The sequence below is a fragment of the Sander vitreus genome, chromosome 2, assembly GCF_031162955.1.
Source record: "Sander vitreus isolate 19-12246 chromosome 2, sanVit1, whole genome shotgun sequence".
NCBI classification, from domain to species: Eukaryota; Metazoa; Chordata; class Actinopteri; order Perciformes; family Percidae; genus Sander; species Sander vitreus.
In genome coordinates this window covers 35,079,988-35,093,241 of record NC_135856.1, presented here as the reverse complement: position 1 = coordinate 35,093,241, position 13,254 = coordinate 35,079,988, and the positions used below count along the sequence as shown (strand labels likewise).

General features: G+C 42.2%; 1 protein-coding gene across 1 annotated transcript in view; it reads left to right on the top strand.

The window, feature by feature from the left end:
• wdr17 (WD repeat domain 17) overlaps window positions 1–13,254 on the top strand; it is a 138,244-nt gene that overhangs the window by 98,633 nt on the left and 26,357 nt on the right. The window contains exons 23-25 of the mRNA XM_078266972.1: window positions 3–142; window positions 7,871–7,982; window positions 8,120–8,261. Of these exons, the coding sequence (XP_078123098.1) occupies window positions 3–142; window positions 7,871–7,982; window positions 8,120–8,261 (394 nt within the window). The remainder of the gene's footprint in view (window positions 1–2; window positions 143–7,870; window positions 7,983–8,119; window positions 8,262–13,254) is intronic.

The following is a 13,254-nucleotide window of genomic DNA, read 5'->3' as shown; positions in this document are numbered from 1 at the left end:
AGTTAGCAATGTCGAGTCATATCCGAGGTAATGAGCTGGAGTTGGCTGCATGTGTGGGTATCGTCCTAGGAGAGGCAGCCAATCAGAGCACTGCATACTGTCTTGAACTCTTGGCCAGGAAGTACATGACGACACCTACATGGTACGTCTCTATCCATGCATGTCCTGTTAGTGTAACCTCTATTATTCTTCGTAAACTTCGAAAGAAATTCCAACTAACACCGGTCCAGTTTTAGTTTTTTCTTTTTTTAATTATACTTTAATGTGTCAAAACATATCATTAGCCGAGTTCATATTTTGAACATTCTTTTTTTAAATAATAGTTTTTAAACCCTTTACATTTTGTTATCTTTACCCAAACAGAAAACAGTGCATACATAAACAATAAAGTAGTTACCAGCATAGATGTTAATATCATAGTGTGCATATAGATATTCATTCATACATAAATATCACATGCATGTCACAGCATAACCAACCCTGGGACTGCCCACTCTCGTTTGTCTAGGTTTTACAACAGGTAGTTGGTTGTGCTTGCAGATTTGATACTAGGAGCTAACTGCTAGGCAGCCCGGACTGAAAGGTAAAAGAGGCCTACCCGTCGTTCCGACTCCGGGTGCCATGTCTTCTGCTGCTACTTCGGCGGGTCTTCGGCTCGGCCATCCCAGCTTCCTCGCTAGCCAGCCTGCTCCTCTTCCTTTGTCAAAAGATGCAGCCTCCTACCCAACATTGCTTAGAGCACCTTTAAGCCTAACTTAAATTCCAGGAGAAAAACTTAAACAATGTTGATTTTCATCATTTACCTTACGTCTTCGTTATAAGATGGCTTACTCAACTTATTCTTATTCTTATTCTCCTCAACCTCAGAGAAACGGCTTTGGTAACCTTATTAGTCTGCTTTTCCTTCCTGGGCAGCCAACACCACTGGTGAGCTGCAGGCACCATCAGATGGCTTAATTACACCAACTTGCATCACGTAGTCAACCGCCTCCAGGGATGGCATCACCACCGTCGACATCGTGCACTGCCCTACTGGTTCTCCCAGGAACATCTTTACACAACACTGGAAAAGAGTCAAATGCTGCAAATGCAAAACGGGGCATGGCCTATATCACGAGACTCACCTACATTCAGGGAATGGGTGGATATAAGGTTATTAAATTTGTGATGTACGATATGAGAGTTTTTTTGTACATAATTTCCGCATTTCTATAGGAGCTAACAAGTTTTGATAACTTTTTGTCAGTTCCCTCTGGAGATGCTATGTGCTAAGTTTTGTGCAGATCGGATGCACAGCCTAGGAGGAGTTCGAAAAAAAATAGGTTTACAATAAATAGTGATTTTACTGTGAAAAACTTTCCCTCAAGTTACCAGCTAATGCTAGTGATAGCTAGCTAGCTTGGTTACATTTTTCAAAATAAATCTAGTTGTAGTCCTGCAATGTGTGACCCTGCAAAATCCCCAGTCTTTACATATTATGACTGACTCAAAGTCTTCTAGTGCAGCCTTACTCAAACTCTGCCTGGTCCCCTCCCCCCCCCAAAAAAATAAAATAGACTAAATCACCGAGCATGGTGACCGAGTAGGACCACTGCATTAGGCCGGCTGCACACTGGCTGCGTGGCGTGAGCATGTCAGCTGCGTGGCGTGTCTGTTTTTATTTCCGCTCCCATGTTAACAGGTTAGAGCTTGCACACTGCCTGCGTGACATGCACGTCTCAGGCGCCGTGCAGAAAACACGTGCATGCTAGAAATAGGACCGACGCCTATTTTTCACACTACACGCAAGCGTGTTGGAAGCATTTCCAGGCAAAATAGAATACGAAAAGATGTTTATATGTCATTTTGACACGAACACATTTAATAAATGACATTTTGATGTTTGAAAGTCTCTAGGTTTTGACATAAATGCAGATATAAATGTAATTAAAAAACAAATTACACCTGTCAATACAGAAAGAAATATTCTGTAGCCTATTTTGCTGTCAATACTGCCGACGTTGTCTTTGCTGTAATCAAATCAGTATATATTTATGTTTAACATGGTATTTCATTTTATCAATGGGAAACGTGTACAGACAAGGCTAGCAGCAGCAGCACTGCGTCAGACACGTTTCTGGTGTGCAAAGACATAGAAAACGCCACTCAGCCGACACGCAACTGACACGCAACAGAAACGCCACATCCAGTGTGTAGCCGGCCTTACGGTACAGATCCATTTTTGCGACACGACTGAAGCATGGTGTCGCGACGTCATACATCCATGGTTGATGCTCCACGCCCCTGACCAGCAGCTGATTGGACGAACGTGTCACGTGGGTCTGGCTGCTTGAGAATTTCAAGCCACTGTCATGGCGGCTCGGACGGAATACGATCTCATATTTTATGAAAATAGTTCACCAAAATGTGTTTCTGAAAACATTTTAAGCGAGAAATAGGCCATACAGTTGCTGAATCTGTCTTCATTTCAGATTGACAAAAGTTAATTAATCCAGCTTCTACTGGATACTAGGATCTAGTTGCGTCACATTCAACGGATTCATTTGCCTAAAGATGGGCATTGGCCAGCTTCTTGACACGCAGCATTTTTTCAAATGACTTTGCGGGCGCGTTAAAGTTGCTTGACATCACCCATAGGAATAAAGTTGAGCGCGGCGCGACAGAAGCGTTGCACGGGAGGCATGCAGTGTCGTGGCTGTAACCAATGTTCAAACTATACTGTGGCATCTGGGGGAGCCCACTTTTTTTTACAAAGTTACATAACAGCTACAAGTGTATGAAATACAGGATTTACCCTATTATACTTTATCGAATTGATAGGTCAAACAGCAAACAGCCACCCACAAATAGTCTATAAACATCAAGTTGTCTTTGAGATTTCACATTAACAATGGTTAAAGTTACTCAGGCTACCGAAGAATACCATCATTCCTCCGTTCAATTAGGCCTAAGCGATGCACCCCAAGCTTCCATCCTTAACAAATAGCCATGTATATTGGCTCTTCCAGTCTCTCCACTGCTGGCTGTTCCAATTTAACGGGAGAGAGGAGCAATAGGGGTTAGCATCGTGACCGGCCTCTGACGAGCTGTTACAACCACCATCTTCAGCCAGAGAGGACATTATTTCTTCAGCTTCTTGCGTTGTCACCCTGGCGGGAGGTGTGCTAACATGACTTGCAGCAGGTGAATCGGTCGTGCTATTAACATCATTGCTACACAATTTCTTAGTAAAACCAAAATTAATTAAACTGCCTTGTTTTCTTTTTGCCATGGCTATATGATGCTAACTGCAGAATGGATTTCAAGGACTTTGCGCACCGAATAATGGCCTCCAACGTTTATATTTGTTTTACGGCTTTTAAGATTTAAAAGATCAAGTAAAGTTGTTGGTTTAAAATTAAAAGTCAACAAAAGAACATATCTTAACCCCGGGGCGGCCTCTAGCTCACCCAGTAAGAGCGTGTGCCCCATGTTGGCCGAGGCCTGCAGCGGCCTGTGTTCGAATCCGACCTGCGGTCCTTTGCTGCGTGTCATCCCCCATCTCTCTCTCCCCCTTTCTTGTCTATCCACTGTCACTATAATAAAGGGAAAAGCCCCAAAAAATAATAATAAAAAAAGAACATATCTTAACCCCAGTTTCATAAATAATAAGCCACCAACAAACTGTTAACACTTGGATTTTTAATAAGCCCAATCAGTAGCCTATAAGCTGCTATATGTCATTTTAGACTTTTGAAGAGTTCAATATATAAGTTTACTTTATTATCATTAGGCCACTTACTTGTACTCTTAAATGTCCTTTTACCTACTAATGTAAGAAGTAGGCCTAAGCATGTTGGTGGACTTGTTACATAAATACATTGTTGGTACGGATGTATACACTTTAAGTCTTTAAAGCCTATAAAATCAAATTTCTAGTGTGTGAGTGCCCCCTAGTGGAGATCCTGCATTATGTTTGGATTGTGCTCTTCAAATCAACTGGATTTGTTCTATTATGTTAATAAAAGTAGGGGGAAACAGACGTTATTTACGTAATATGTAGCTACAATACAGCGATCTCAATCAAAACTAGCTCATTCATTTTGCGAGATGAAAGTCTGTGGTTTTAATTTTTGGAGGTTGGTGCACTTATTTTACCAAGAGCGAGTTAGGACAATATCAGTGGCCTTTAGTTCATTATAGCTGCAGCAAACCTTCCACAAATGATTACCTGTTCAATGAAAACACAATACAGTTTATCTGCCTACAATTTTAGTTTACCGATTGCCATACTAATAGAAAAATAGACAAAAAGAGAAAAACCTCTCCCAAATCCACCGAGCTTTGCTCATACTTATGCTGTGTTGGATCAATGTGGTCTGTTCTAGTTCTTTACTGATTGGGTGATAACAGTCCAAATGCATTGGCTTTGGAAAAGACAGGGTGGAGCTCATTATCATATATTATTGTACTTACGCGTACTGAGCCACGTAAAAAGCGGCGTTAAATGAGCTTTCCACTGCGCTTTTTACGGCGTTTTGCCATTTAGACGACATAAAAAAGGCGTCCTGACCATTCAAAACGGACTAGGAATGTGGCGTAATGAAACCGATTTGGCATTCCATAGTGTTGCACTTGTGCTCCATGTATTTCTGTTGTACTTTCGGTTTTCCACCTCTGATGAAGAGCATTGTACAACCGCTTCCCAGAGCAACAATGTAATGCACAGCAGATTAGCCTATAGAGCAGGTGGATTTAATATATAGTCCAATATATAGTATTTATATATATAAATGAATATAGGTCCAGAAGTTTATAAATGAATTCAAATGAATCATCATATGTCATTCACATGAATAAGTGTCACATGCAAATTTAAAGAGGTAACTTCCCTAACAAAAGATGCAAAAGAGGAGGAAGTAGATTATGCCTATGCCTATGTGTGTTGACTCAGCGCTACTTTAAATCAGACAAGTTGATTTATAGCAGAATAGTTGAAAGCAATACAGAATATTTTTATGATTCTCAATGCCTGAGAACCTTACTGCATTATTATGGCTCGAGCACGAAAGTGCAAGGCACTGAAAGTGCGAAGGGACCTATTGTTTTTGGTCACATTATTTTTCCGATTCCTTTGTCACATTTTTGAGGGGTTAGAATACACGAAAACTCACCAACATTTGCACAAATGTCACAACTGGTGAAAATGGCAAAGATTTAAAAAAACAATACTCATATGCACCACTAGGTGGCGCTAATGCAGAAATAAAACACGTTTGGCCCTATAACTCCCAAACCGTACATCGCACATTCAAAAGCCATATATCTTCGCGTTCCCTGGATCCAGCTGAATCTCCTGATATAGGCCACGCCCATTTCTGCCTCGACTTTTATGCGTGAAAAATCGTGATTTATCGAAAACCTACTTTTCCGAACTCCTCCTAGACCGTGCGACCAATCTGCACGAAACTTGGCAGGTAGCATCTCCAGACGTACATGACAAAAAGTTGTCCAAAGAATTTTTATAGGATAAAAATTGCACATATTACGCACAAACATATTTGTGTAGCTAAGTATGAAAACACCAACTTTGCCATATCTCGACCAAAATAATTGCTATCAACGCAAAACTTAAGATTTTTGTTTGCCATGACCCTCTGGAGGTGCCCCACACATTTTACGAAAATTGGCCACTAGGGGACAAGTACATAAGGTTTATAGCTCATGAACGGCTCATCCGATTTTTACAAAATTTGATGGGTATCATCTGGCCACCCCTGAGGCCACCCCTACAGTAAGGTACTGATTGGTCAAAGTGGGCGTGGCCTATGGGACCCTAATTGGTTTTAGCCCTTGGGCACATTTTTGACGGCCTCAGTATATACGAAAACTCACAAAAATTGCCGCCCACATAAACACCTGGGAGCTTTGCGAGACTGTACAGCGATTTGGCCCATACCTGTAAGCGGGGTCCATAGCGCCCCCTAATGCCTGGAAGGCCTTAACTTGGACATAGTTGCTCCGATCTTCACCAGATTTAATACCCATATTGCTCTAATCATTGCGGACATATTTCCCATTTACCTTCATTAGCTCTGCCCAACCAGAAGGCGGCCATCTTTAATTATGCATTTTTCAGGTGTTTTACATTCTTTCGAACTCATCCTAGGCTGTGATTTTAATGTTCTTGAATCTTTGCAGGTACCATCTGTTGATGCTCATGACGAAAAGTTATCCAAAGAATTTTGATAGTTGAAAAAAATGCAAATTCGCTTTGAGCGAAATCTACTTTTTTTTAACTCCTCCTAGAGCGTGAGTCCCATCTACACAAAAATGTACACGTAGACTCGGCAATGTTTGCTCGCTTACTGGTGTGTTTTGGGTCATTGTCTTGTTGAAAGACCCATTTCAAAGGCATTTCCTCTTCAGCATAAGGCAACATGATCTTTTCAAGTATTTTGATGTATTGAAACTGATCCATGATCCCTGGTATGCACCACCATGCTTTACTGTCTTCACAGTGTACTGTGGCTTGAATTCAGTGCACGGGGGTCGTCGGACAAACTGTCTGCGGCCCCTAGACCCAAAAAGAACAGTTTTGCTCTCAACAGTCCACAGAATGTCGCGCCATTTCTCCTTTGGCCAGTCAGTGTGTCCTTTGGCAAATTTCAACCCATTCAGTACATGTCTTTTTTTCAGCAATGGGACTTTGCGGGGGCTTCTAGCTGATAGCTTTGCTTCACATAGCCTTCTTCTGATCGTAACAGTACTCACAGGTAACTTTAAGTCTTATTTGATTTTCCTGGAGCTGATCATTGGTTGAGCCTTTGCCATTTTGGCTATTCTTTGATCCATTCGAATGGTAGTTGACCGTTTTTTCAGGCTTCGTTCAGGCTTTGGATGCCATTTCAAGGCATTTGAAATAATTTTGGCTGAGCAGCCTATAATTTTCTGCACTTCTTTATATGTTTTCCCCTCTCCAATCAACTTTTTAATCAAAGTCCGCTGTTCCTCAGAGCAATATCTGGAACCACCCATTTTGCTGAGTATTTCAGTGTGAAATGCACTATAACCAGCATGCACAACATTTGCTTCCTCAATTACAGATTCAGTTACACAGAATGAGCAGCATGCATGTCATGACTGTTGGTCTGTTGGTTTTCTATGACTCTACAACACTTACAAGTAAATTATTTGCCATGTAGAAATATCACTTCTACCAAAAAAATTGATTTATGAGGTTAGTGATGTTGGACTGCTATTATTTTGAACACAACTGTACATATACAAATACATCCATATGTGCATACACAAAAATATAAATTAAATAAAAGAAAATGAAAAGTTTGGCTTTAATCTTTACAGTTTTCTAAATAATATTCTCAAAGCATGATGCATTATTTCTTTAATATTTATAAAATGTATTTTAGTTTTAGCTTCTTAGTTCAAATTGTTCCTCTCACTTAATTAGTAGTGTATTTATATTAGCTTTTTCCTACTTTTATGTAGATTTGATTTTGATCTTATCATGTTGTAAATCCAATGTTGCTCATAGCTACTAACAATATTTGGTTTGGTGCCAGCCATAAAAAAATCTGTTTACAGGCTGTTTGACTTGCATTATAATACATGTCCCCGAATTTAAAGGTTACGCATTGAAACCCTGGCACAGGGGGAGCCCATTGACCGCCAGTGACTGCAAACCTACTTTTAGCTTGGACTTTATGAATCAGCCAAAATTCACCTTTACATTTATCAATTTCAGTGACTGTAGATTAGCAGGGATCTAAAGTTAGAGGGCTCCACTTGTGCTTATAGGACTAGGGTTACAGTGCACACCTACAAGTTGTAGTCCATGCAAAGAAAAACTTTTGTCTCTGTTTACGTTTAGGGAGCTATCAGCTGACCTACTACAAATGATTCCTGACAACCACATCTTATTGGCTAAGCTGTGTGCATTTTACCCAGGAAGTGTCGCTGAAGTCAACCAATTTCACAAAAGGGTGGGTAGGCAATCATTAAATTAAATTTAAGACAGGTTTTGGATTAAATGGAATGGAGGCTCAATATCTTATGTTTATTTACATTAACATTTGTGATGATTATAGTGACTATGATTATGTGTCGTTTGTCATTTAAGTGCGGCCTCCCTTCAGCAGAGGAATGTAAGGCCATGGCAGAAGCAGCCATGTGTGAAGGAGATTTGTTTTCAGCAGTTAAATTCCACCTGCTGAGCTCTGAACCCGAAAATGCCCTCTGGATAGGGCTGGATCACGTTAAAGGTATTGGAAATGCAGTATCATTGAATTCCTCTGTTTGGTTACCTACTTAATATAATATAGAAATGTTATGACTAGGGCTGTCAAAATAATGCGTTAATTTTGATTAATTAATTGGAGAAAAAATAACGCGTTAAAAAAAATAACGCAGATTAATCCATACCATATTGACCTTTGACCCGGAGCTGTTCTAGCCACCATTCAACTGTAAAATGAAGGAGGGAGACAAGAATGCGCTGCCTGCTCTCTGATGGTCTGAAAACGGACATTACAGACAACAGAAACATCGCTGCACGTAACGCTAGTTAACGCTATACTCAACAGCAGCTAACGTTAGCCTACCGCTAGCTAGTAGCTGGATTAAACACGGTTAAAATGCTGACAGCTAACGCTAAACGGTGTAAAGTTTGACTGTATTTCACTGTAGAGGATTCCAACACCGGGATGTAACAGTCTGCAGCTGCCGCTGTCAGAAAAAAAAACAAACACAGACAGTTCAATGAAACTGGTAACCTACAGCTTCGTGGTGCATTTAAAGTTATTGTTAAATGTCCTTTTCCCCATCTAGTGGTTGTTTTTGTCGTTCAACAGCAATTTACTAGTGAAATAAGTTATTGTTGTAGTTATTACATTATTATTAACTAATTTAATTTTGACCATATGGCCTAGAAATAAACAAGCCGTTATTTAATGTCGCCGACTGTTGTTTAGTACCCTTGTTTTCTTTTTTTTAACTTTCTTAAAGAGTATCGGTTCAGGCATCGTTAAGCACCGGGCAAAAATTATGTATGCGATTCATTTAGATTAATTAATCACAGAGTACATAATTAATTCAATTACATTTTTTAATCGATTGACAGCCCTAGTTATGACTATAACTTCTGTTCCCTGATGGAGAGGAACGAGGTACAACACATATAGTATAGTATGGGATGCCACGCGGGGGCGTGATATTCCATACTATACTATGTGTTTTACTGAGTGAATCGACTGGAAGGGAACTGGACATTTTAAATATGACACAACTATATTTAAATTACCTTTAATGTGAAACAGTTGGCAATATGTTTGCATTTGACATTGGTAGCTTGGCTGTTGAGCGTTTCTGAAATGCCATTAGTTGGTGTGATTGACATCTTTCCTCCCAATAATGTTATCAGATTTTAATCTTAAAGGAGGAAACATTACATTTTTATTTATTTTTTAATCAATATTATACTGTATTCTCAGATAAATTTAGCCATTCCATTCCACATGCAGGTGCAGTTACAAGTTTAATCTATAAATGACCAGTTTCCCAACCCTAAAAATCTGCACTTTCTAATTGATTTGATGTAAAATACATTGAATTTGAAAGATATATGCACAGATGGAATGTAACTAAGTACATTTACTTAAGTACTGTACTGGACTGTAAAATAAATACCCACCAAACCTTCTCCTCTAATTCGCTCTCCATTCTGCGCCACAACCGACACCACTCAACAGTCTCTCACTTGCAAAAGTGTCCTGCTTCAATCTTAAAATCATCCATCCACTCATCTCATCTTGAGTAAGGACTTAATCTCACAGTCCCCTATGGACGAAACCAGGCCCACACCGGGCGGTCCCAACAACAGAAACCAAAAACTTCTCTGCCACCTCTGTCACCGTACCTGAGAGCCCACTTTTTGTATAAATTTGTCCAGGATGTACAGCAAGCCACAACTCTCTTCCTTGGTCCGCATCTCATAAGCATGTCGGGCAAGACTATTAAAATCGAGACGAGAGCAGTAATAAAAAACAGTGGTGTTTAAAATGAGGCAAACTCAAACTGATAAAAAGGAATAACAATGTTTATTCTTAAAAACAGGATAAATAAAACAATCTAAAAAAACACTAATTATAATATCCAATTGCAGACATACGAATGCATACAACAAATCTATGACGATAAAAAGAAACGGTGCAGGAACCCGTGGGAGAATGTCAAAGCTAGAACAAAAGTTAGTGAGTTTTTAATAAAACATTTTTTTATTTTTTATTAATGAATAAAACCTATTCCCATCTGTAATTACATTTTAGATATCCATAATAGCATTTCTACTGGATAAAATTGTATTCTTACTAGTTAGAATGGTAATTGAAGAAAACACTAACGTTTTTACTAGTAGAAATTGTATTTCAAGATATCTACAACTTTGATTGTACTGGTCAAAACTAAATAAAAGATATCAAAAATCATTTTAAAATTTTAATTGGCAGTTTAAACATTTAATAGCTAGACTGGATAGTTATTGCAGATATCCATAATTCAACTCTTTCTTGTCAAAAAGAACAATTCAGATATCCACAATGACATTCTTCCTATCTACAATTGTCATTTCAGATATCCACAACGTCATTCTTACTAGTACAAATGACGTTACGTTTCCCATTCATGTGTATGGGGCTTTCAATTTCAGATATCCACAAGCCATTCTTCCTATCCAGAATGAACATTCCAGATAGCTGCAATAGAATTATTACTAGAAGGAACTCCCATTTCAGATATCTACAATACAATTGTTACAAGATGTAACACCAGAAGCATCTCTCAAACATTGCATTTTAAAGCAGTCAGCAGAGGGATATGCATTGCCATGAGACACACACACATGCACGCACATACAAACGCACATAGACTTTGAACCCACCGGTACTTTGAGTGGAGGCAGCGCTGTCCTCTCTCCAGTCCCTCCTGTCAGTACAGCGGGAGGCGGCATTTCTCCGAGCAGAACCTCCTCATCAAAGTATCCGTCCACTTGGACTTAAACTTGTGAGCGAGGTCCTTTTCAAAAGCAAGCTGAATCAACTGGGCCTTGCGTCTGTGCAGCATACTGCACCGATACTCTGAGAAGACGCTTTTGAGCGTGGAAAATTAGTTTTCACACATTGCTGTGGAAGCTCCTAAAGTTAGGGCAAGGGTGTAGGCTGTGAGAACAGTCGGCATATCCTGGAGTGCACAGTTGAATGTGCTGAGGATGTTGGCTATCGTCCATTTTCCATCTTCGGGGGGAACCGGAGTGTCAGTCATTTTCTTCACCAGGAACTCAAGAGCCACAGTATATTCAGATTCAACCACATCAGTTCCAGCTAATACCAGGAGAGGGGTTACCTTTGATGGGTCCAGGAAATTATCCTCGGCCTCTGGGTTCAAAGCAGCCAGTGCGCCAATGAGCTCGCTACTATGCTCTCCAAAACGTGCATTAATCTCTCCTTGCACAGCATCAATAACACTATAAAACAATCTCATAAACTCAGTCTTTTCGTCAATGTCACTTTGTGGCTGACCAACTGTTTCTTCAACTGCAAATCCACGGAGGTTCTTGTTAATTGTGGGTCTTCTCTTGCTTGGACCAGGGTCGGTCACCGGCACAGCCTCGGTGACTGATGCTGGAGGAGCGCACCGATCCCACAGTGCAGAAAACTCATTTTCTGTACGCAGTGTCTTCACACAGTCAGAAGCGCTGTGTCACCGCAGTGAACAAGTCCATATCTTCGGCCTGTAGTAGTCTGTTAGGTGGTGTGGTATATTTAAGTGGCTTGAAAACAGTTTCATAACAAGGTGGGCAATGAAAAGAAAACTGCGCTGCGTAATGGCATGAAGCAGCCCTGTATCCTTGATGCGCACCTCCGCTCCAAGGCCTCGTGTGTTTTCCACCTCGGTCAGTAATGTGGATATGTCGTGAAAACTCTTCACCACAACTTTGACTGTTGCCAAGTGGCCAGTCCATTCACTGGACATGGCATGAATCACAACCAGATGAAGTTGGTGATTAAAGCAGTGAATATATAGTATGTTACGATCCAGCTTGTTTTGGAGCAATTTCTGCACATCACCATGCCCGCCTGACATGAGTGATGCGCCATCATAAACCTGACTCAGGATTTTGTCCGTGCTGAGTCTGGCGCTGGTGAGCTCATCAATGATGACACCTGTCTTGGCCTAAAGGATCCCGTGTGCCATCCACTTTAATTGAATACCAGCTACAAAGGGCAAAGGGGATCCAGGGGAGGCAGAGAGTCAATGGGGCCGTGGAACTCGAGAACTTGAGGGCACTAGGGGGACAGGGGACAGAGAGCCCTACGGCACAGGGAACCGGGGACAGAGAGCCCTAGGGCACAGGGAACCGGGGACAGAGAGCACTGGGGCACAGGGAACAGAGAGCACTGGGGCACAGAGAATAGAGAGCACTGGGGCACCAGGAACAGGTGGAGCAGAGAGGGCACTCGGGGAGCATAGAGGGCACTCAGGGAGCATAGAGGGCAAAGAGGCCTGGGGGAAACAGAGGGCCACTCGGGGAAACAGAGGGGCCACTCGGGGAAGCAGAGGGGCCACTCTGGATAGGGAACAGAGAGGCAACTTGGGACAGGGAACAGAGAGGGGCCACTCGGGACAGAGAACAGAGAGGGGCCACTCGGGGCAGGGAACAGAGGGAGGGACAGGGAACGGGGAGGCCCCGGGACAGGGAACAGAGAGGCCTCGGCAACAAGGAACAGAGAGGCCTCGGCAACAGGGAACCATGGGCACTCGGGAACAGGGGGCAGCAGCGAAGGCAGACCCCTTCTGACGGCCGGCGGTAAAGGCAGAATCCTTCGGGCGGGCGGCGGCGAAGGCAGAATCCTTCGGCGGCCTGACCGCCGACAGGACACGAGGGGCAGGAGTCGGCCTGACCACCGACAGGACATGAGGGGCAGGAGTCGGTCTGACCGCCGACAGGACACGAGGGGCAGGAGTCGGCCTGACCGCCGACAGGACACGACGGGCAGGAGTCGGCCTGACCACCGACAGGACACGAGGGGCAGGAGTCGGCCTGACCGCCGACATAGGGAAAGTCTCTAGGAGGCAGGACAAAGGCAAAGTCTCTAGGGGGCAGGACAAGGGCAGAGTCTCTGGGGCGGTCTCAGGAGCGGTCTCAGGGGCGGTCTCAGGGGCGGTCTCAGGAGCGGTCTCAGGGTGCCAGAGACTGACAAA